This window comes from Falco rusticolus, chromosome 1 (assembly GCF_015220075.1).
Source record: "Falco rusticolus isolate bFalRus1 chromosome 1, bFalRus1.pri, whole genome shotgun sequence".
NCBI lineage: Eukaryota > Metazoa > Chordata > Aves > Falconiformes > Falconidae > Falco > Falco rusticolus.
Window position 1 is genome coordinate 95,372,904 of NC_051187.1, and position 22,410 is coordinate 95,395,313.

General features: G+C 36.7%; 1 protein-coding gene across 8 annotated transcripts in view; it reads left to right on the plus strand.

Annotated features, from left to right (window-relative positions):
• The window catches only part of RBPJ (recombination signal binding protein for immunoglobulin kappa J region), a 154,358-nt gene extending 136,833 nt beyond the window's left edge, over positions 1-17,525 (plus strand). For 6 of the 8 annotated variants that reach the window (XM_037390731.1, XM_037390735.1, XM_037390764.1 and 3 more), the window contains 8 exons: positions 999-1,164; positions 2,276-2,450; positions 3,911-4,048; positions 4,258-4,370; positions 6,547-6,687; positions 11,560-11,715; positions 12,420-12,523; positions 13,331-13,646. In XM_037390731.1, the coding sequence (XP_037246628.1) occupies positions 999-1,164; positions 2,276-2,450; positions 3,911-4,048; positions 4,258-4,370; positions 6,547-6,687; positions 11,560-11,715; positions 12,420-12,523; positions 13,331-13,646 (1,309 nt within the window). Of the gene's footprint in view, positions 1-998; positions 1,165-2,275; positions 2,451-3,910; positions 4,049-4,257; positions 4,371-6,546; positions 6,688-11,559; positions 11,716-12,419; positions 12,524-13,330 lie in introns of all 8 variants that reach the window. The other 2 variants (XM_037390714.1, XM_037390724.1) reach the window with 2 other exon arrangements.
• Positions 17,526-22,410: the final 4,885 nt, after the last annotated feature.

Below are 22,410 nucleotides of genomic sequence, written 5' to 3' on the forward strand. Positions count from 1 at the left end.
TATTTAATAGAAGTAATCCATTAATTCAGTTGTCCCAAGCAAAATCTTTAAAAAAAAAAAAAAAAAAGGAAAAAAAAATAAATCAAATCTTACCTACAGACCTGTATGAGGTAGTTGTCATATTTGGATTTCAGAAGTGCCAAGTTAAGCACTGCTCTCCAATTTGAAATAAATAGAATAATTAAAAACTTTTTCAGTTATTTTCTCCCTTCATGACTCTACCTCACAGCTAGATGTACTCATTCTGCTTTTTAAACTTTGATCTTAGCTAAGTAATGATAAAACCACTGCAGGTGTCAGCTAAACAAAAACCAAAAGTGATTAGTATTTGCATTTTTAGCAATTTGCAGAAACTTCAGGATCGATACATTGCATTATAATGCTGCCTTTAATTTTGAATGTATTGCTGTAAGTAGCTTCTAGACTGATTTCAGTCAGTGATGCTAAAGACTAGATCATATCTTTTGCAGTTACTGATGAAGATGTAAACTCATCTATTCTATTTAAAAACTGAAAAGAGATTTATGCTTGGACAGAGTAGACTTCCTCCTTACTAATGATGAAACAATAAATGTATAGGAATTGTGGTCAGCAGTTGTCCATTAAATTAATTTGTGGAACTGCTCTGTGTGAACTGATCAGAGCATCATGTTAAGCAGCTACAAAAGGAAAACACTGTCACTTTCAAAGCCTTTTTACTTTCTTCGAGAATCTCTTTGTAAGGGTAGAAAGAGGTTTTGTTTTGTAGAGATGCAAACTGTTACCTATCATATATTGAACTGGAAAGATGCTCAGTGACAGTGCATCTAATGCTGATTTTCCTTGCCTTTTCTCTTTCTGATTTGCATTTTAGAAAATCAAGGCAAATGAAGGGCGTGCATGTATATACTGGAATGCAAAGTGTGAATGGGCTGAGAAAGCTTTGGATACACAGCAGTTTGTCTGAAGAATTTTCTTGAAAGCTGTGTGTAATCTCATAATATGTTTTTCATTTTCAGGTTCTTTTGCCCTCCTCCATGTGTGTACCTTATGGGCAGTGGATGGAAGAAAAAAAAAGAGCAAATGGAACGGGATGGTTGCACTGAGCAAGAGTCACAACCTTGCGCCTTCATTGGAATAGGAAACAGCGACCAAGAAATGCAGCAGCTGAACTTGGAAGGAAAGGTAGAAGAGTTGTAATAAGCCACTCAAATTACTACAAAGGATATTATAGCTATGTGGTGCATATTTCAAGGAATACCCTTGCTAATTTTTGATAACTTCTGTTACACTGTAGCAGATACTACATAAGTGGTTTAAAAAAAACCCTCAAAAATAAGTGGGATGATCCAGTAGGTGGATTTGGTTCATGGGATCATAGCAGGATACTAATGTTTACTTTGTAGCTTGTTGATGCAGAGTCAGTAATCTTCTTACCTTATTCGGTAGGCATCAAACTGAAGTACAGTTTCTGGCCTAAACTCCATATCCCTCTCCCTGGCTTGCAGGAGTGGATAATCTTATCAAGGAAGTATCTGAATAACATCTACTGCTAGAAGTGGTCTTTAAGTCCCTTTGCATAAAAATACTATTAAAATAGCATCTTAATAAATTTAGTAGATTATTTTTTACAAGACTTTTTAAAAGATATTTGTCATGACTTAAACAGTTGGAATAGAACTGGCAGTGTGTGAGCGCTCATTTTGGCTGGTTGTTTTAATAAGCACTGTTTTATAGCTACCTAGTTTTTCCAGCATAGTCTACTTAGAAATGCTTCGTATGTTGCTGAATAGGAAAAGAATAATAAAAGTTTGAGATACTTTTTTTTTTTTTAGGCTCCTATTGTAACCTGGTATAAACAATTGGCCAAAAGTAACTTTCTGGTTACTTTCTCCCATCCTTTTGAGAAAAGTTTGGCTCTGCACGTTTTCTGCACAGGCAGACTCCTGTGCATGCCCAGTGTAGTGCCTGTATAGCTCTAATCAGATACAATTTTTGGTAGTACTCTTAACCACTCAGAGATGGCTTTGACACATCTGTAGTCTCTAATCATCTGTTTTCCAGTCCTGGTAAAGGTCTTTAGAAAGACACTAAAGTACTGAAGCCAGGTGCCAAACTTCACAAAGCTAAACCGGAGACATAGAAATACACATACGGAAGAGATGGAAAAGGCAGTTTCTGCTCTGTTTTAGAAACTGTTGCATCAGTTTTCATGTTTTGTTCATAATTAAATACATGGCATTTCTTGAACTGGGTTGGCTTCAAAGAAGAAACAACTGTATTTTTTCACCTGCAGAATTATTGCACTGCCAAAACATTATACATATCAGACTCAGACAAGAGAAAGCACTTCATGTTATCGGTTAAAATGTTTTATGGCAATAGTGATGACATCGGTGTGTTCCTCAGTAAACGGATCAAAGTAATCTCCAAACCTTCTAAAAAGAAACAGTCGCTGAAAAATGCAGACTGTAAGTATTTTACAATTCTTTTCTTTATGTAGCAATTTATTTTGTTTCCTACTAATTTTCTTGTGTATTCTGTGGTGTAGCTACAAAGTAAATACAATGAAATCTTCAATTTCTGTTTTTTCTAATTTATTTCAGAACTGTATACATCAGCATAAGTGTTGAATTTTATGCACTGTTAGTTATTTAGTAAATATAAAAGGTCTGCAAAAAGACTTTAAGGAGCGAATCTTTGTGGGCATATGTGTAAAGAATTCTCTACCTCAGCTTTCTAAGCTGTTGGATCTCCTAAGCTGCCATGATCAGGTGCTTAGGATGTTTTGATCTGTATCAAAGAGATAGCTTTCAGATTGTGACAAATAAGTTGCGTAGTGTTATCCAAACTGCACTTTGTCACATCACAGCCACCTTCTTACCGTCTCATGCCGTTTTCATGTTGGTTTTACTTTTAGTATGTTTTGCATAGTTCCTTTTAAGCAATTAGTTAAGAAATCTGTATGGTGATATTTCACCCAGATTTATTTGCTTACCATGTTTTTCAACTTAAAGATCTCTGGTGCTAATGTATAATTGGGAGAATTTTTGCTTTTCCTCCAGAGTGTTTTTGCCTGCATACCACTGGAGCACCTCAAGAGATACCCTTTTTTTTTGTTGTTTGTTTTGTTTTTCTCTCTTCACTAGTGCTTTAAAAGGCTCTTCCATCTGTGTTGGGCTGGAACCCATTCACCTATGGAATGTGGATCTCGGGGCGGCTAGCTTGCCACATGACTAAAGGCAATCTGTTGCTGTGCAGTTCACACCTGTGGGTTCAGAGTATGCACTGTTGACTTTGTATTCAGACAGATAGTGTTGATGGACAGTGAATATGAACCAAGTAGAAGAAACATGCCTGTTTTGATGGCAAAATGCTAGTTGCTGATTGGGTTTTTTTAGGGGAGCAAGCTTAGCATTTCTGTCTTTTGAATAAGTAAGTTTGGATCTGAGAAAATTTCAGATTGCATGGTTACAATTTTACATAGTTAGTCTGTCTTCCTTTCAATTGATTGTGATTTGTAAGAACAATTTTTCTTGATACTTCAAATATACTTCAAATGATCACTGAAAGTTACCTTAAGTATTGCACAAGGGCAAGCTAAGGCTTCTGCTCAGTCAGTTGTTGGAGAACTATGAACAGAGGGAGTTTTCAGCAGCAAGCACTGGCTCATATGGCTAAGTAGCAAAATTCTGTGAACTAGCATGCCCTTGGAGAGCAGCCACTGTGTATGTTATCCTGTTTGTAATTTTGTGATTATTTTTGGTCTGTCACAAATACAAATATTTTCAAAATTAACCAATAGTTGAGAATTATTTCTTGATTTCCACTATTCGTCAGTTTATTTTAATGTTTTTGTGACTTTTTGTTACTTTTTTTATGCAATAATGAAGTAATTGTATAATCTCAAGTCTGTATGTGTTCCTTGCAGTATGTATTGCATCAGGGACAAAAGTGGCACTATTTAATAGACTTCGATCCCAAACAGTTAGCACGAGATATTTGCACGTAGAAGGTGGTAATTTCCATGCCAGCTCACAACAGTGGGGAGCATTTTACATTCACCTCTGTAAGTAAAAATGAAGCAATATATTTTTTCACTTACTTCCCTCCATCCCCACAAAAAAAGTCCTGCATTTTTTCCTCCATAGTAATTACCCGTATGCAGATTTGTTTTGTATTGAGTGTGTATTTTCTGTAATAGTGTGATGTTATATGTTCCTCCTATCAAGGAAGACTGATTAAAAGAAATAATGTGACGATTCCTTTTTCATGTAGTGGATGATGATGAATCGGAAGGAGAAGAATTCACAGTGAGAGATGGCTACATTCATTATGGGCAGACTGTCAAACTTGTGTGCTCGGTTACTGGCATGGCACTCCCAAGACTGGTACAGTTTAATTTCTCCAGTGCTGTAATTAATTTGTAGATGGCATCTTAGTGTAATTGCATAGTTGGATTTGCATTGTTTACAATTTTTTACTTTGTATGTTTTGTTTTGGTAATATGTTTATATGGAAAATGGCATTCATGTTAATAAAAGTGTATTTTTATATCTTCAGATTAATTCTGTAAGCAAAGAACAGATTGCAAATTAGGTGTAGAGAATTTTTCAGAATTCAGAACTGCCAATGGTTAATCTGCAAGCTGTCCTTAAGAACAGGTCTCTTTTAAAAACAGTAATGTAGGTTCTAGTGTAGCAAAATACTTCAAATACTGATACCTAATAGATGAGTGAAGTCTCTGCAGCCGGTAGAACTATTCCACTTGTTGAGTTTAGCACAACTTTAAAAATGCTCTACTGATTTGAATCTAAAAGCAATCTGTATACTTCTAAGGATACATAATTACACCAATACCAGCTTGCAGAAGCATTTTGGACATTTATTAATACGGTCTGTTTTACATATGGAACATTGGAATAACTTTTTTAGAAAGACACAATTTCAGCCTTTTGTCACAGACACAAAATTGATTATAACCAATTAAGGCTTGTGAACCAAGAAAATTATTTTATTGCTGGATACACAGTAATGGTTTTTATAAATAAAGTATAATTATATTTTTCTTGTCCTGTTTTATGCACTTAATGCCAGCCTAAGTGGAATTTTATGTGACTGTTAATAAACAGTGAATGCTTCATATGAGACCTTTTGTGAAATTGTGGTTTGTCAGCCCATTATGAATTTCATACAAGGCTTTACTAATTCTACTTTTAACTAGAAACAATTATTAGAATACACCAATGCAAAACCAACATTCCCTGCAGGCAGGTTTTTGTTCCCCTTCCCAGAGATACTTTACTAGGACTGTATTGAGAAGTACTCTCCAATATGAAACTTAACTAAAAAATAAGATAGCCTGTTTAGAGTAAGTGGTGTGAAATCATCATTTAAATAGATCTTTTTTAAAAATTTATTTTTAAATCACATTGACAGGAAAATCCAGACCTGGTTACTACTGATCTGGTTCAGCATACGTGAACTTCAGTAAGAGGATCTCACTTTGTGGGCTTCATGTTAATATTTTCTCACTGCCGAAGGGAGATTCCTGAAACTTTATTTGTAGGTAGAAATAAATTCAAACAAATTAGGCTAAACATTCCTGTTTTGTTTGCTATTGGGGACATTTGTCATGCTGCCTTATAAGATTGATTGAAGGTGATACAATTAAAAGGTAACTTGCAGACATAGGTTAATGCAAAGAACTTTGAAAAAACAAGTTAACCTTGAAACTGATATTGCTAATAATGCCATTTATTATCGTTAGAAATCCCAGAGGACATGGTTGGCTTTCTGGTTGTCGGCTTAGAAATCTTCAAACACTTTGGCTGCTGCTTCTGCTGATGTTGCATAAAATGAAGTATTAAACTTTTTTCTAGAAGTTGAGGTAGAATTCCAAACTACAGCTTTCCACTTTCTGTAAGGGATTAACTTCTTTAATTTAAAAGAATAAATTAGTGTAGCATCTCTGAATTAAGTCAGCAGATAGTTTTTCACTGAACTTCCAGACATAAGGAACAACTTTCTTTGCAGTTGTCTTTAGGTAATTAATGAAATTTCATGAAAACTGTTGTTAAGATACACTATGATTGTTTTATTTGCAAGACTGTACTTAAGGACATCTCAATACCTCCTTATTTTTAACTCTCCTCATTTAGCAACCAGTCTGCCACAGAATGTTGTTGATGCTGTCAGTGGTGGAAGCTTCTGTAGAAGTGTATTCATACTTCACCTGCTGCTCTTTTGTACCAAGGGATGGAACAAAAGTAGATTTTAATGAAGCTTCAAGTTTCTTCCCCACTTTTATAGCAAAAGGGCTAAGACAGACAGGCATGCAGCACATTGAAGCTGTAGTACTGTCACTTCAATGTTGTGTTCTTGTTTCAAAAGCATTGAGATTTATGAATCTAATGTTGGTTTTTAAGCAGGAGACATGGAAATTGGGGGGGGGGGGGAACCCAACACCAAACCTTTCACTTCCTTTACTAACAGTACATATGTAATCTCAACTGTAATGAAGTACAGAAATTGTCCTGAATATATATGTATAACTTTCATTCACAGATAATTCGAAAAGTAGATAAACAAACAGCGTTATTGGATGCAGATGATCCAGTATCGCAGCTCCATAAATGTGCATTTTACCTTAAAGACACTGAGAGAATGTATTTGTGCCTTTCCCAGGAGAGAATAATCCAGTTTCAAGTGAGTTGTTTAAAACTATTTCAATAGATGAGAAGCATGGTTGCAAATTTTTCCCAAATATTCCCAATGTATGTACGAATGCCAGTTTTACAGTTGGTTTTGAATGTGTCTTAATATTTTTGTTTTGAAAAAACAGAGGGTGAAAAGCAACAAACTTTATCTGTCCCTTTCCAAATCTGATTTTCTTTCCTCATAATCTTCTTCTGTGTCAGTGTAGACAATGAATTCCGTTTTCTCCAGTGGAAGAAATGGAAGCACACTAGTAACTTGTGCATGCAGTGGTGATACTGTGGCTTAACATGTTGACATATGCCAGTGGAATTGCACCACTTGTGTGTCCATTTCTAGGTTACAGCAAATAGGAAACAATACACTTCATGATAGTCTTATTTCATTACGGGCTTAGAAGAGTTGTATTGTCTTGCTCTTGGCTAAGATCATAAGCGTAGACTGCTATGGCAGTTGACCACAGTAATTTGTAAAGCCACAGAAATTTGATTTGTCTGTAAAGAGTGTAGCTGTCTCAGTCTTCAAGTATTTGTTTCTCCAGCAGGTGGAGAAAAATATCCTTAAGTTACTGTAACAGGAAAGAGCCCCTAGGGAAAGCTATAAAAAAAAAAACCAACAAACCTAAACACACAACCAAAAAGCAATACCATAGTGTACAATTGTTCTGATGGCTTATACTGGCTTATACAGTATACTAACAAGTTTTGGGTTTAGCCTCATGTATGTTAGCGTGATTTTAGCAGACTTTCAGCATGGTGATTCCCATAGAGTAACAAGACTGTGATCAAGTCCAGGCCTACCTACCTAAGTATTGCAGTTTTCTTTAAACATCCAGGGCGGCTCAAATAGCAAAGGGTGTTGAGAGAGAATGTTGTGTTCCAGGAAGATAGCCACACTCAGGAAAGACTTGGGAATTCCTTAGGAGAACAGCGGTAGCTTCTTGGGTAAGAAAGGCAGAGGTAGGAAAGGGGGAAGCTAACTTTTTAAAGATTTCCCTTAATTTAAAAAGGATTGGTAAAGGCTCAGTTGACGTCTATCCTGAATTGGGACAATGGGAAGAAAATATGAGAAGCTTTGTTCATATTTCAGGAAACATAATCATGAAGCTCAGAAGGGACCAGATCTGTTGGTTCTACCCACAGCATATAGCAGAGTTATATCTATCAGTATATGTTCTTGTAAAGGAGAGCAGATCTTTGTCAAAAAGAGAAATCTCTGAAATGGGAGCTGCAGTAACTCAGGATCAGCCTTACTGTTTGATCTTTCTCAAAGTACTTTATGGGAAGGGCTGAATGAAGAAACAACTCCTGCTTCTCTGACAGCTGCCTTAGCTCAGCATCTTGGAATTGCCTGTGGGACTACCAGGACATCCTGCCACTCTACATTTTCTGCAGCACTTATGGTACCCAGTCTGATAAGAGCTTTGAACTTTCCACATGGGTAGGGTTTAAAGAGACAGCCCACTATTAAGAGTTCTTTGAGTGGAGTAGGTACCTGCTGCTTCAACTTGTTCAATAAAATCTGTTAACTTGGATGTTGGGCTGTTACCACTCTTTGGTAAGTGAAATCATGATGGAAGATGAACTCTTTCTACCAGTGGCAGGAGAGAAATTCCGTTTTATCCATTTTTTCCTTTGGACCAGAAGACCAAGACCAGAAAAACAGGCACGTGTAGCATCTTTCACCTGCCTACTCTTAAGCATTTACTGTTGAATATAGTTCATATAATAAGAGTCTAGACAAACTGTGGTCACTGAAAAAAAAAAAACAAACAAAAAACCAAAAAACCAAACAAAAACCAACCCAAAACCAAAAAACAACAAACACCAGACTTTCCTTTGGGGTGAGAGGTTTCTCTTAGGTGAATGGAAATAGCCCAATATAAAGACCTTAGAGGCTTGAGGCAGAGAGGCTGTAGAAAGTCAGCAGGTCAGTATGAACATACAAAAACCTTGAAATTCAGTTGCTGAAGTTCCAGCCAGATCTCTCTTTAAAGATGTCCATGTATTCTGCGGAATACAGAAAGTATATAAATAATACCATACTGGATCAGTGTACAGTCTGTATCGATGTCTAGCAGCAGCCATACGGGGTGGCGCTTACAAGAAGTGGGCAGACGTGGTTGCTTTATGCAGTTGTACTCTGCCAGCACCCATACTCACTGTATTAACGGGCTGCATCTTTGACTCGTATCTTTTAGTATAATTTTGTAGATGCGTCCATCAGTTTGATTCCTTTTGAAATTACTGATGCTTTCTCTCACTGCAGTATTCTGCAGCAGATAGTTCAAGACATTTCCTGTCGTCTGTCTAGTAAACTTTTGCTGTATTTGTTTTCGATGATTTGACAGTTTCTGTGAGTGATTCCTAGTTCCAGTTTTGCAGGATTTAGCGAGCAACTTCTACATTCACCTTACCCATCAACATCTTAATTTCTTCTCTCCAAATTAGAGTCAGTCTTTTCAATTTCTTCTCATAAGGTTAGCAGCTACTTGGTGATTTTGGTTGCCCCTTCTGTATGTTTTGTCACTGTGGCTTTCTTAGACAAGGAGACCAGAACTATATTCCAGAATTAGATGAACAAAGGATTTACATTGGCAAAATAATACTTGATACCTTATTCTCAATAGTTTTTTCTGATGGGTGTCCAACATTGTGCTGCCACTTCACATTGAGCTGGTGATTTCAGAAGATTTAGTGATGACTCCAGGATCCTGAGTTGTAACTACTGGTTCCAAGTTCAGTATTTTATGGGCATGGCTTACAGATTTTTTTCTTTAGAAACCTCACTTTTATCTAAATTAAAACTCATTACCACTTTTTTGCCCTTTGTGTTCATTTTGATGCCCTTCTGGATATAACATACTTGCAATTGTAACTGCATTTAACTACCTGAAAAACTTAGGATCAGGCAGAAGGTCGAAGATTTGACTTTATCAGTACGCTGGTGATGACATTGAATAAAAATCACTGCAACAACAAATGTCAGGGAGGGGACTGTGCAGTTGGCTGTTGTGCATTTGAAAATAAGAATGACTGTTAAGTTCTACCTTTTCCTTCTTGCTTTCCTTTAATTAGCTTTATATTTAAACAAAACCAAAACCTTACAACTTTTTCTAATCCATTATGATTTCATTTTTTCAATATCCTTTGATGTAGAGCTTTCTTGAGGGTTTTTTTTTGGGGGGGGGGGAAGGGTTTAGTTGTTTTTGGTTGTTTGAGGGGTTTTTTTTAGATCTAAGTATATTCTATTCCTTGCATTCCTTTTGTCTTTGTCCTTGCATTTACCATGTCCTGGGGAATTCAGTCCTTTATCTGTTAATGTTACGCAATTGTTTGTTTCCCATCCTGCCTCCATGTGAAGCCTGTCAAAACATGAGGTACTAAGCATGGTGGTAAGGCATTTCAGTCTTCCAGTGCCACCTGTTGAGAAAGTTTAGTTCTGAAAGGAAAGAAGGGGACGGGGAGGGCCTGGAGGTCAACTGCTGTATTTGGAAGCGACAAGAAGCAATGCTTCTCTAGAAGAGGAATCATAATCTTTCAAGGATTTCTCTGACAGAAGGAGTAATGTGTTACTGAAAAAATTCTTGATGTAGCAGGACTTTCAGAACAAACTCTGTGGCGTTTTCCTTCGGCTTTGTGGCAGGGGTTTAGGAGATCTGAAGAAACCAGTCAAGGATCTTGTACCTGTACAACCTTGTACATTTGTGATATCCGTGGTTTTGTTTGTTATGAGCTGAAGTATGTCATCTGTGCCAGCAGGAATTGTAGTCACCCTAAGAAAAATGTCATGCATTGAAATAGTATACAGCAGTTCCACTTTTGAAGTTGGACTAGTAATTTAGAAGCTCCATATGTTTCTAATAAAAATATCAGTTAGGTCTTGAGCTTGGAAAGATCTGTAGATACTATCCCTGTTGCATACTTCCCTTGCAAGCTGTTCGTAGTGCTTTTTTACATGATGATACTGGAATGAAGAGTCCACATGAGAATTCAGCTTTGATCTTAACTTCCTTTCAGCTGAACCAGTAAATTTGTCCTAATTGAAGTTCATCTAACAGTTTTGAAGAGTGAAGGTTATAGTTACGTACTTAGATATCCTTAAAGCTTAATGGAAGAAAACAGAATTTAGATATTAAAGTTAGAATTTTTTAGTCCTTTTTTCCTCTTTTCCTGTGTTTAACCTATACACAATTTACTTATTGGTTGCTAGATGACGGAATTGTTCAGAGAGGCTTTTGTTGCCATAAATAGTTGTCAGTGTATTTTCTGTCTATGTTTGTATACTAATCTAGTAATATTTACAAGAAGATAGTGAAAGTTTATGATTTGCAAGGTTGTCATTTCAACTTCTCTCCCCTGTCTTTGCACATACACTGAAATATAAGCTTGTGGATGGTGAAGGACACTCTAAAAAAAAAATAAAATAAGAACTTGGCCAGATGTAAATCATAACTAATGAAAAGTATTCCACTTCAGTCTGTAGCTGTTTTAGTCACTTTGCGTTAGTAAGATCTGTTTTGAAGTAGCTTCTTCTAGTTGCTCTAGTTTGTTCATTTATGGCTATTGAATAACATTAAAACTTCGAAAGCTGAACTAAAATAAAACTCAATAAACAGAAGGTTGGAGAGGGGACAGTATCCTAGATGAGAGTTAGAGTTACAGTGTTCTCACAAGTTTTAATTCTCTACTAGTTTTGCTGAAATGTATGTGTCTGGTTCTCTAGGTCATTTTGTTAGAGGAAAAACATACGGAAACATGTTTTTGAAATAATAGACATTGTTACTGGCTGAGTTTGTTTTTAGCTCTCTGACTTGGCAAATGATTCTGCAGGCCAGATTTAAACCTTTTCTTTCTTTCTAAGGCCACTCCATGCCCCAAAGAACCAAATAAAGAAATGATTAATGATGGAGCTTCTTGGACAATCATTAGCACAGATAAAGCAGAATACACATTTTATGAGGGGATGGGACCGGTCCATGCTCCAGTGACACCTGTGCCTGTTGTAGAAAGTCTTCAGGTAAGTTTGTTGGGGTTTTTTAATGAACTCTTTTATGTGAGATTATTTTTGTCATACTGATTTAACCTCCATGGTACCTTTGTGGAATACTGTAGGAAAACATACTTCTAGCTTTATAAATAGGAAAATTAGTTTGTTGCCATAATTTTTCTTACCTACATTTCAGATATGTGAGCCTGCGCATCATAGGAATAATATTAATATTGTTCTCTACATTAAGAAGGTTTTCTTAAAATACTGTGGTAGTGATATCCTTAGGACTTCTGTTTGATTATATAGAAATTGATTTTGGATCTTAAAACAGCCAATTAGAGATCAAAGGGAGGCCAGACAGAAACGTTATTAAGAAAATCAGCATCCTACCATGGAAAAACTTGAAGCTTCCCTAACGCATTCTCTGAAAGATTCTTTGTTCTTCATTTTCTGAGCCTTGTTTGTTGACTTCTATGTGGCCACTATCAAAACTTTGACATTCCTTCACGATATTAAATTAATTGGTAGTATTGTTTAGATGTGTTAATTTACAGTTCAGTTGTGTAGGTGTGTTTCTTTCAGTTTTATCCAGCAGATAGAAACAGCACCCTTTACTGTTCTTGTACACGTGAAAAAAATTTTTGGTTTTTTTCAGTGTGTGTGTATGTGTGTTTTATTAATACATGTTTTTCTATGGATTTTCTTCTTTTTTCCATTCACTTTCTTTCCAGTTGAATGGTGGCGGGGATGTAGCAATGTTGGAACTTACAGGACAGAACTTCACTCCAAATTTACGTGTCTGGTTTGGGGATGTGGAAGCTGAAACCATGTACAGGTACAGTATTTCCTACTACTTTTATGGTGATTACGTTTTACTGGATGCTTTGAAGAGTATATACTCATGTTTATACACTCAAGCTTATACTTTCTGCCGTGCAGAAAGGGATCTGGGAGTGCTAGTTGACAGCAGGTTTTCAATATGAGTCAAGCAGTGTGCCCTGGCAGCCAAGAGGGCAAACTGCATCCAGCTAGTTGGAAGAGGTGGTTATCCCACTGTATTTAGCATTGGTGCAGCCTCACCGTGAGTATTTCTTGCAGTTCTAGCCCCACAATTTAAGAAAGATGTGAAAGCGCTTGAATTTGTCCAGAGGAGGGCAACAAAGCTGGTGAAGGGCTGGAGGGCGTGCCCTGTGAGGAGCAGCTGAGGACTCAGGGTTTGTCTGGTCTGGAGAAAAGGAGGCTGAGGGGCGACTTCATTGCTCTCTGCAGCTTCCTGAGGAGAGGAAGTGGAGAGAGAGGTGCTGAGCTCTGCTCCCTGGGATCCTGTGCCAGGATGTGTGGGAATGGTTCAAAGCTGTGCCTAGGGAAGGTTCAGACTAGACCTTAGGATACATGTTTTTACTGAGGGTGGTCAAACACTGCGACAGGCTTCCTGGAGGGGTAGTTGATGCCCGAAGCCCGTCAGTGTTTAAGAGGCATTTGAACAATGCCCTTTATATAATAGGTTTTAACTTTTGGTCAGCCCTGAAGTGGTCAGGCAGTAGGACTAGATGGTCATTTTAGGTCCCTTCCAACTGAACTATTCTGTTCTATTCTTTAAGCTTAAGTTTTATTATGCTCAGTTGACTCTCCTGTTTTTCAGATGCGCAGAGAGCATGTTATGTGTTGTACCAGACATTTCTGCATTTCGAGAGGGTTGGAGGTGGGTCCGTCAGCCAGTCCAGGTTCCAGTAACTTTGGTCCGTAATGATGGCATCATTTACTCCACCAGCCTTACCTTTACATACACACCGGAACCAGGGCCACGACCACACTGCAGTGCTGCTGGAGCAATCCTCAGAGCCAACTCAAGCCTTATGGCTTCCAGTGAAACAAATACAAACAGCGAGGGAAGTTACACAAACGTCAGCACAAATCCAACCAATGTCACATCATCCACAGCAACTGTAGTTTCCTAACTACTGTTGTTTGCCTGGACTTTTAACTGACTTTCAAGTGCTACATTCAAGAGAACTGAACAATTTTTGTGGTTTCATGGGAAAACACCTTTTACTTTTAGGTGATACTATTTGAACCTTGTTACCTGCAAGTGCTGATCCTTAAATATAGAAGCCACAATAAAAACAAACAAAAACCCACACACAAAAAAAAACCAACAAAAAAAATACAAAAACATCCGAAACATAAGAACTTTATTGAAAATCTATTTTTCAGCTGTGTTTTTTTTAATGGGCAAGAAACAAAAAATGTGGCTGGGATACATGTTGAGCAAACTAGAAAACATGAATACAACATAGTTTTTATGGACCAAGGAACTTGTATAAGCTTTAGTATAAAAGGTACATTTTCACCATACCTTTTTTGTATCACAACATATAGTACACTTTTGTTACCAAATAGTTTATATTTTTTTTTCCTCTGAGCTTTTGCTCTGAAGTATATTCAGGTTCCAAGCCTGACCATGCTTGTATAATCTAATTACCATACTCTTCCAGTTTTAAAAAAATATATATATTTTTGGTCTGTGGCTGGAACTGTTCCTTTTTTTAAACTGAAGTCTTGTGACTTTTTATGAACTGAAATTGTTTTTATTTCAGCAAGTAGAACCTTGTAAAGGCCAGCATATTTTTTTTAAGATTATATGAAGTCTGTGCAAAAGCTTTAAAAAAAATGCCTCTGCCTTGCCTGCAATACATGCAATGTATGTTAACTTTAGTGCTCTGTTTTCAGTCATTGTTAATAGTTATTTCTGTTTTTCTTTTTTAAATATGTATTTATAGTGATAATTCATGAGGTTCTGACATTACCTGAGGTTTTTTTAAAGTGGCATCTCAAGCAGTCATATTAATGATTGTTCATGTCACAAGCATACGTTGGTGTTTCTGAAGGGTTGTTACTGGGTTACTCCCCTCTTCCTTGTTCAGTCATATTACATCTGAAAATGTTTCAGGATCTGTTCAGGTTTTTCTAATCTTGTACATAATTTGTATTAAGTGTAAGTTAAATGTTTTATTTCAAAAATGGAATGTTCCCAATAACTTCATTTGGCAGCATGTCTTCTGTCTTGTTGGCATGTAACTAAAGTACCATGAGAAGTGTGTGCTACAAATGGGATTGGTAGGTGATGCCCTTCATCACTTAAGAATCACAACAAGCATGTTTTTCTTCATACTGTTCAGTAAATTAGGCCAGACTTTGGTGTAACACTTGTATTGAGAACGTGCTTTCATTGTGAAGTGATCATACCATAATAACTAGAAGTAAATTTTATTACTTAGAAATGGGCAAATAGAAAATTGTAAAAGCACTATGAAGATGTCAGCTCTTCCCATCCTTATTTCCTGTGGGTTTCTCTCTCCCTGCCAACAGCTTGTGCAACATTCAAGTCTTCTCTCCATCATAAATTCAAGGCTCATTTGCACTTTGACTTCGTTGGTTGTTGCATTTGTTTTTCATTTTGACTCTGCCATGTTTTGTCTCTCCTTGTAGACCTGCCTGCTTCATTTGTATTGGAAAGTATACCCCAGTAGTTCCTTTGTAGTCACAGAACTAGGCATAGACTCATAGGACAAGTTCTGATAGTGGGATCTTCCTCTTTAAAAGCCAAAATACAAATTTTATGGTGTGTTCAGCCTCTTCTATACCCCGAAGTAAGAGTCAGAACTGCTGTGTAAATGTGAACCTGTGGCTTCCTGCAGTGCATTGCTTACAAGCTTATCTGTTGACAGTTTTCATAGGGTTTTTATTTCTGACCACTTATTCCAGTTCAGAGACCCACCACCATTTTGAAGCATTGTCTCTGCACCATATTTGTGTACTCTGATGCTCCATTCTACTTGTTTGCTTTAGTGCTCCGTGGCCTATGTGGAAACAATGTAGTTAAAGGAAGAAATTGGTTATAAAGCATATTTAGCCAATAGTAGAATCAGTGCCACTGTCCTTCTAAAATGTGCTTGTATTCTACCACAGGCCTTCATACTTACTCCCATGACATAGTCACAATGCTGGTTCTTAACACTAGTGAATACTGCCTCACCTCATATCCGTTCCAGTGACCAAGGGCAGAATTCATTGTGGCCTTATCTCTGTGTTAAACTGTTTACTGGCATTTACTTGCAAATCTGTTTACCTTTGTATGTGCTATAAAATTTTGTTTTAATTGTGTGTGGCAGGAATCATTTCACAGTGTTTTTATTAGAAACACATAAGTATCTTACAGTACGGCTTAATTCAAAAGCCACGGATTTTCATCACTAATTAGACTGAGAATTAAAATAAGCGATATATTTATCAGATTTAGAGGGTATTCAAGAACAAACTATGATATACACAGAGTAGGCAAACCATAACAAGCCTTTTAACCTTCAAAGACTATTTAAAATAGCTTTTCAGAACTTGACACACGCTTTTATACTCATTGTTTTAAAATTTTTACATATAAATGCAATACTTTTTATATTCAGTTTCTTTACTTGCAGTGACTTTGCCCAATAGGTAAATATTCCTTGACTTGTAAAGAACATAACGACTTAGCCTGATTTCTGCTGTTCTACACACTACAGCCAAGCGGGTGAGAAGAAGAGACTATTAAGTTCTGCTTACAAGATCATTTTAATAACACCATTTTTCCCTTGGGCTTGTGGCTCCATTGTTGCCAGTAGTTATTCTATAGTACAGAAATGGTCTTCCAGGTTCTTACTGTGTTTAAGATGTCCAGTTGTTCAGATACATTATCTTCCTGAACTTTTTCCTGTGGGGTGATACTGTTACATTTATTGGCCTTGTGAGCTGTTAATCAATTTCCATTATATTAACAATATCTCAAGATTTTGATAAAACTACTTCTAGTACGTTTCAGTATGAAGCTGTTAGCTGTTCAAGTCTAGCTGTTAAGTCTGCTGTTAATTCTATATACATAGAGATTGTGTTCAGAATGTTGTTATATTTCCAACTGTAGGAAGAAAAAGCAGATTAAGTGCTCTAATTTAGCTATGCCTTCTTTTGTTTTCATTTGTTTGGAACTGCATTTCAGAGTTCAACACTAGCATAAACTTTAATAATCTGCTGCTGATGTTTTTCCAAATTATTTGCCCTGAGGGTATCCCACAACTGTGTCAATAATGGTATTCTGTACTACTTCTGTTGCACAGACTTGTAAGATCAGAATGGTTACCTGAAAAGACATGAACTCAAGACATAAATCAGCAAATTCCCCATATACAGAACATCAATGCCAAGTGGAACAAATTGTCTATTGGAAGCTACCCACTTGTAGATTAAATGACTCCATAGAGGTGTCCAACTTGAAACTAAGATGCTCTTCAATTATTAACCATATTATTTACTTTCTTTCAAAAGCAGCTGTTTATGAGTACTGAACAAATGTTTATACTTTCCTGTGCCAGACTTTTGACTTTGTTTTCAAGCACTGTACTGTGGGATTGAGTGGCAGCTTTGTTAGAAAAAGAAGTATATTAGGGTTTCTACTTAACCCTTTTAGGACTGAACAATTTCTTCCCTTTAGAAGCTGTAAAATAAATGAGCAGTTCTAACTTTGTAAACATTCTTTCTGTGTTCAGCACTGCATTTGCCCCATCTGGAGGTGCTATGCTAATGTAGGTTTTTTTTAAATCCTGTAGCATGTGTATACATTCAGTCTTAAAAGGGTTATTTTTACAAACTGTGCACCTGTAAAGTTTCTTAGCAATAAGGTAGAAAAATGAGCAAGTTTTTACCATAATTTTGTAGAATTAATTGCTCAGTTCCATATTTCATCAAGAAAAACCCTGCAATATGGGCAGTTTTGAGGTTTAAATAAAAGTGAAATGTAAACCACATAAAAGTGTTTTTTGTCAAGTGTACTCTGTGTGTGTATGTGCATTATGCTGTTGGCTTGCAATTTTTTCTACAAGGCTAAAGATAAAATGCCATGTTACTGTTGATGTGACAAACATAATTGAACATCTGTATGATGATATAAAAGTAGTTATGATTTGACCAGGTGTTGAAACTTGGCATGTTTTTGTTAACCAAGGAATATGATTTTTTCTTTTTTTTCTTTCTTTTTTTTTTTTTTGTTGTTGTTGTTTAATGCAAATGAACAGTGAGGTCATCTATGGAACCAGAACAACAGAAAAGAACACCAACCCCAGGAGTGGAAAAGTCATCAGTAGTTATGAGGCTGTGCACACTGGACTCCGCTTTAAACGGGATATGGAATGTCCACCCAAAAATCTTAATTGGTTTCATTATTGGTTGTATTATTGCTGGAGTTAGATAAGAAACTGTTTTTTCCAATAATGTAAAAAAAAAAAAAGGTTCACTTTTTTATATTATTTATTAAATAAGAAAAAATGAACTGTGTTTGTTTAACTTCAGTAACTTTATTATTGCAACTAGTATACCTGTTTTCATCTTTTTCTTAGTTGCAGATTGATATTTCTTTTAGTTGGTTAATAATTAGAACTAGAAGTGTAGCAAGCTACCTTGTTTCTTGCTATGACAGTATGCTCTAGTAGAGCCATAAGGAATGACTAGAAGTTATGCACTCTGCACTCTTTTAGTTTGCAAGCACAAGTGACACAGTCACTTGAAAAAAGTTTCTGAGGTGGGAAGTGGACACAGCAGAGAGAGTGTGGAATGGCAGAAACCTACCAGTACTAGTTTTGTGTTAAACTAATAGAAGAAGTACTAGTTTATCCATAAGACTGTGAAGGGGCCAGAAGTGGTTGTTAAGAAGGTGTGGCAAGAGCAAGAGAGGGAGCAATTTCGTTGGAAAATAGAGAACATTTGACTGTAAAGAAGCTTACGGATTTTCATTGAAACATCTACGAAGGTGAATGCTGTGCCATTGTTATTAAGACGCATAAAATAGCCAGAAACTCAGCACTGGTAGAGCTTCTGCTGTTTGAAACTGGCGGTATGGGCAGATTACATTTAAAAATTGTTTTGAAGACTTGCGGTCTGTTTCTGGAATGATACACTGATTCTTCTGGAGCAGAATAGAAATAAGATCTGAGGTTTTGGCAAAGAGCAGAGTCACTTGCTAAACTTTTAGCATTGGTATAGCTGGAAGAAACGGTATGGTGGGATGGTGCTGGTCTTAGATGAAGAACTATAGATAGAAAAAAAATCTTTTCATCTAAACCTTGGGAATTAGCTGTATAGATAGTCTCAAAAATAAATGCTTTTAAAATCTGGAGTAGAGGATTAAAAGGAGAATGGTGTGAAATTATTTGGCTAGACGAAAAGATTCATTTGGCGGATTACATGCAATATATGCCATTCCAGAACATTCAGAATTACAGAATGGGGACAGGTAGTTCACCTTTCACCGTGCTCTGTGTAGGTTGGAGTTGCATGCTTCTGAGAAGGATAGAAAAACCTGTATGTGCTTAATTAGTGTGTCCATAAAGGATATTTGTCTCTGATATCCAGTAACACATGCTTAGTGTGAGGCCAAAAAGTTTGAAGAGTTACAGCCCGTATTACTTAAAAATACTTTTGTAGTTAATATCAACATTAATTATCTATGCTAAAGAGAAATTAAGTTGAGGAAGTCTTGATTTTCTGTAGAAACAAACTTGCAAGCCAACAGCTGTCTGAAAAAGATTTGATTAGACCTTTTGAATCTGACATCTTTCAGGTTCAGCATCTCCTTCAAGTGTGGAAAATGATGGTTAAAAATTTACTGACGTTTTTTCCATGCGCTATTGCCTGTGTATTCTAGTCTCAGCTCCCTTACTTTTCAAGATCCTTAATTTGTTTGCAGTTTTTCTCAGAATGTGTAAATTTTTCTGCATAATTTAGAAGATAGGAGTCGGTGTTAAATAAGGTGAACTATAACTTCTGAGGATATGTGCTGTCGTCTCTCTGCTGTTTCTGCTGTTGTGGGGTGGGGTGGGAGAAAAAGAAACGTTATTTAAGCTGCTTGTAGGTACATTGAATGGAAGTTTCTACAGACCTGGCCTCAGTGATCCGTAGGTCTTTCATCTGAAGATGGTACATGTTATCTGGAACCGCATAAAGGTGCCTGTGAGCCTTTATCTGAACTTAGAAATCATTTGCTTCTTATTCGTCTTTTAATTATATTTGCTGTCATGTTTCCCCCTCATCTATGTTCATTAAAACCTTAAATCTTCTCTGGTTATAATTAAAACACCTTTGTTCTGTTTGCTATTTGTTCACTGGAAAATTTGTCCATTTCCACCTCTGTGAATCCCTACGGATGTGTTTTGCAGGCAGGATGGGACCTTGTGTCATTCAAGCTACTTCTCTGCCGTACCTCCATCTCTCACTTTCTACTTCAGCTTCTGCTGAGTGACTTGGCTTTGGGACCCTTGACGTACAAATAAATAATAGCAGCTGCATTCATTTGTTGATAGCTATACCAATGCATTAGGACGTTTATAATAAGTTGTAATCCATTGGCCATTCTTTGCAGAAGGAAGGATTTTGTTACAAAAACCGCAGCCTTACAGGCCATATCATCAGAATCTAAGAACTTCGTAGTTCTGCTTGAACAGTAACTTCAACAGTTGTATAAAGGGTAGAAGCACAGCTCAGTACATAGCGTGTTTTCTGTCTTAAAATTGTCTGTTTTAATAATTAGTTCTTAAAATCTCCAAGTGAGTTTAATTCTAGTTTGAGCCCAGTGACTTTGTTTTGGTTTTTTTTTAGTAAGGCAGTTTGGTGTTTCTTCTTGATGTTGATAATCTGTACTTTATCTGTTTAGAGCTAATCCAGCCCAGGTATCTGTGCTGTGAAATGAGATGTGATCCTCAGAGCCACATTGGTGTGTTCGTATACACAATCACATGACAGCAGTGACTTCAAACTTGGGGGTTTTCTCTCTGTCCAAGAAAACGTTGCATGATACTTCTGTATGTGCATGTAGTTGCAGAGTTTAGTTCAGTGTGAACACTTTACCTGTATAAACATCTCTCATGCAGCACTGTATAGATATACAAACACACACAAAACACCAAAGACACACATGGTTGGTTTGTATCTTCTTGGCTTCCACTGCTCGTTTTTGTCGCCAGTAATCTATTACTATAATGTCTTAAATTATGGTTTTTTTCCTATTCGTGTGGTTTTTTCTGTTTGTTTTCAGTTAGGTGTGCTTCAAATTCCATTTCGGTTCCTCTCACTGCCAACAATTTTACTTTGTGGAAATTGGGAAAGAGCAGACAGAGGATTCACGGTGATTGAATTTACTGCCTTAGAAAACCTAATTGGGAATTCCCCAAAAATGTGAGAGATTCAGCAACACTACTAGATTTCAACATGAAAGAAATCATAAGGCTAGGAAATGGTACAGCTGATATGTTTTAATGTACTTATATCGTGGTCTTAACAAAAGGTGTTTCTATGCTTTGCCTTTGAAGGCAAGAATTTTAAATTTCTCACACTTTAACAGAGTTCTGTGGAATTCTTTGTTTGCAAGATTGAGAAAACAAGCACCTCAATATGCAGACAAGGCAACTGCAGATTTGCCTCTTGCTGTCAATGCAGTTTCTAACACAGCATCTACTTCTTTTGAGGGAAGAAAGTCAGCGGTCCCATTGTTCCTTTATCCTGCCTGGGGGTTATCGGTGTTGCAGCCTGGTTTGTGCAACAGTCATTTCAAGCATTATGATTAAGTAAGTTACTAAGGTGGTACAGTCTGGCAATCTGCAGCAATACAAAGCAGAATGCCATACAAAACCATTACAAAAAAAAAAAAAAAATCTTTTCTTGACAAAGTAGGTAACTAGCACAAAACGCTTGACAAGTAGGAGTTTGGTTTATTTTTTTCCAAATGAAAATGTCTTCTGGCAGTGCTGTGCTGATTACTGATGAGTCATTACAAATTTCAGAATAGAGTTCCACGCAAATTAAATTATTTCTGAAGGACCAGATGTAGATTAACCTTTGTGTGGGCATGTGGATCTGTTTTGACAGTCATTTTGCTGATCCATACTACTTCCTACAGCATGCCTGGGTTTAAGGAGCCATCTAGGTTTTAGACTCCACTTGATTCCATGACATCAGTTGTGAGACTGATGTTGATGTCATCTCAGTTTCACACATTCAGAAAGTATTGGACTTCTAAATCAATTTTTGGTAAATGGTTTTACTTTGGAGATTTAATAGACATACAAATCAACAATGGTCTGAAAAGATGTTTGATTATTTAATTTAAAAGTAATGTTAATAAGGAAAATTCTCTTCCTTGGGAGGATAAATGGCAATTGGTGAGTGTTTAAGCTTCCAAATACATCTGCACTTTCTACCAAGTGGTTCATTTTTCAAGTTCGTAACAGTTTTATGCGATTTATTCCAAGGAAAATTGTAATGTGATTTTTCATTGTGGTTTTCTACTTCTACCTTCAGATATCTTGGCTTGTGAGCTGTCATGAACCAAGTGTGTTTCATCCTGAACCTTACGATCTTGAGTGTCTATATCCTGGACTGCTTTGAAATTCAGAGCTTGGAATGCTAGATTTTGATAAAATTCTACTTTTGCACAACTTTTTACTGTCAGTTTACAGGTAAACTTACAGGGAAATAGATACCAGCTACCAATATAAATTAGAAAACAAAAAAAATCTTGTCTCCTTTCACTGGGCGTTAGGATGGTGAAACAATAAACAGGGCTTATTACCTGCATGAGGTTATCTTCACAGCAAGGCGAAAATGTAAATATGCAGTCCTAGCTTTTAAAAATCATATGTGAAT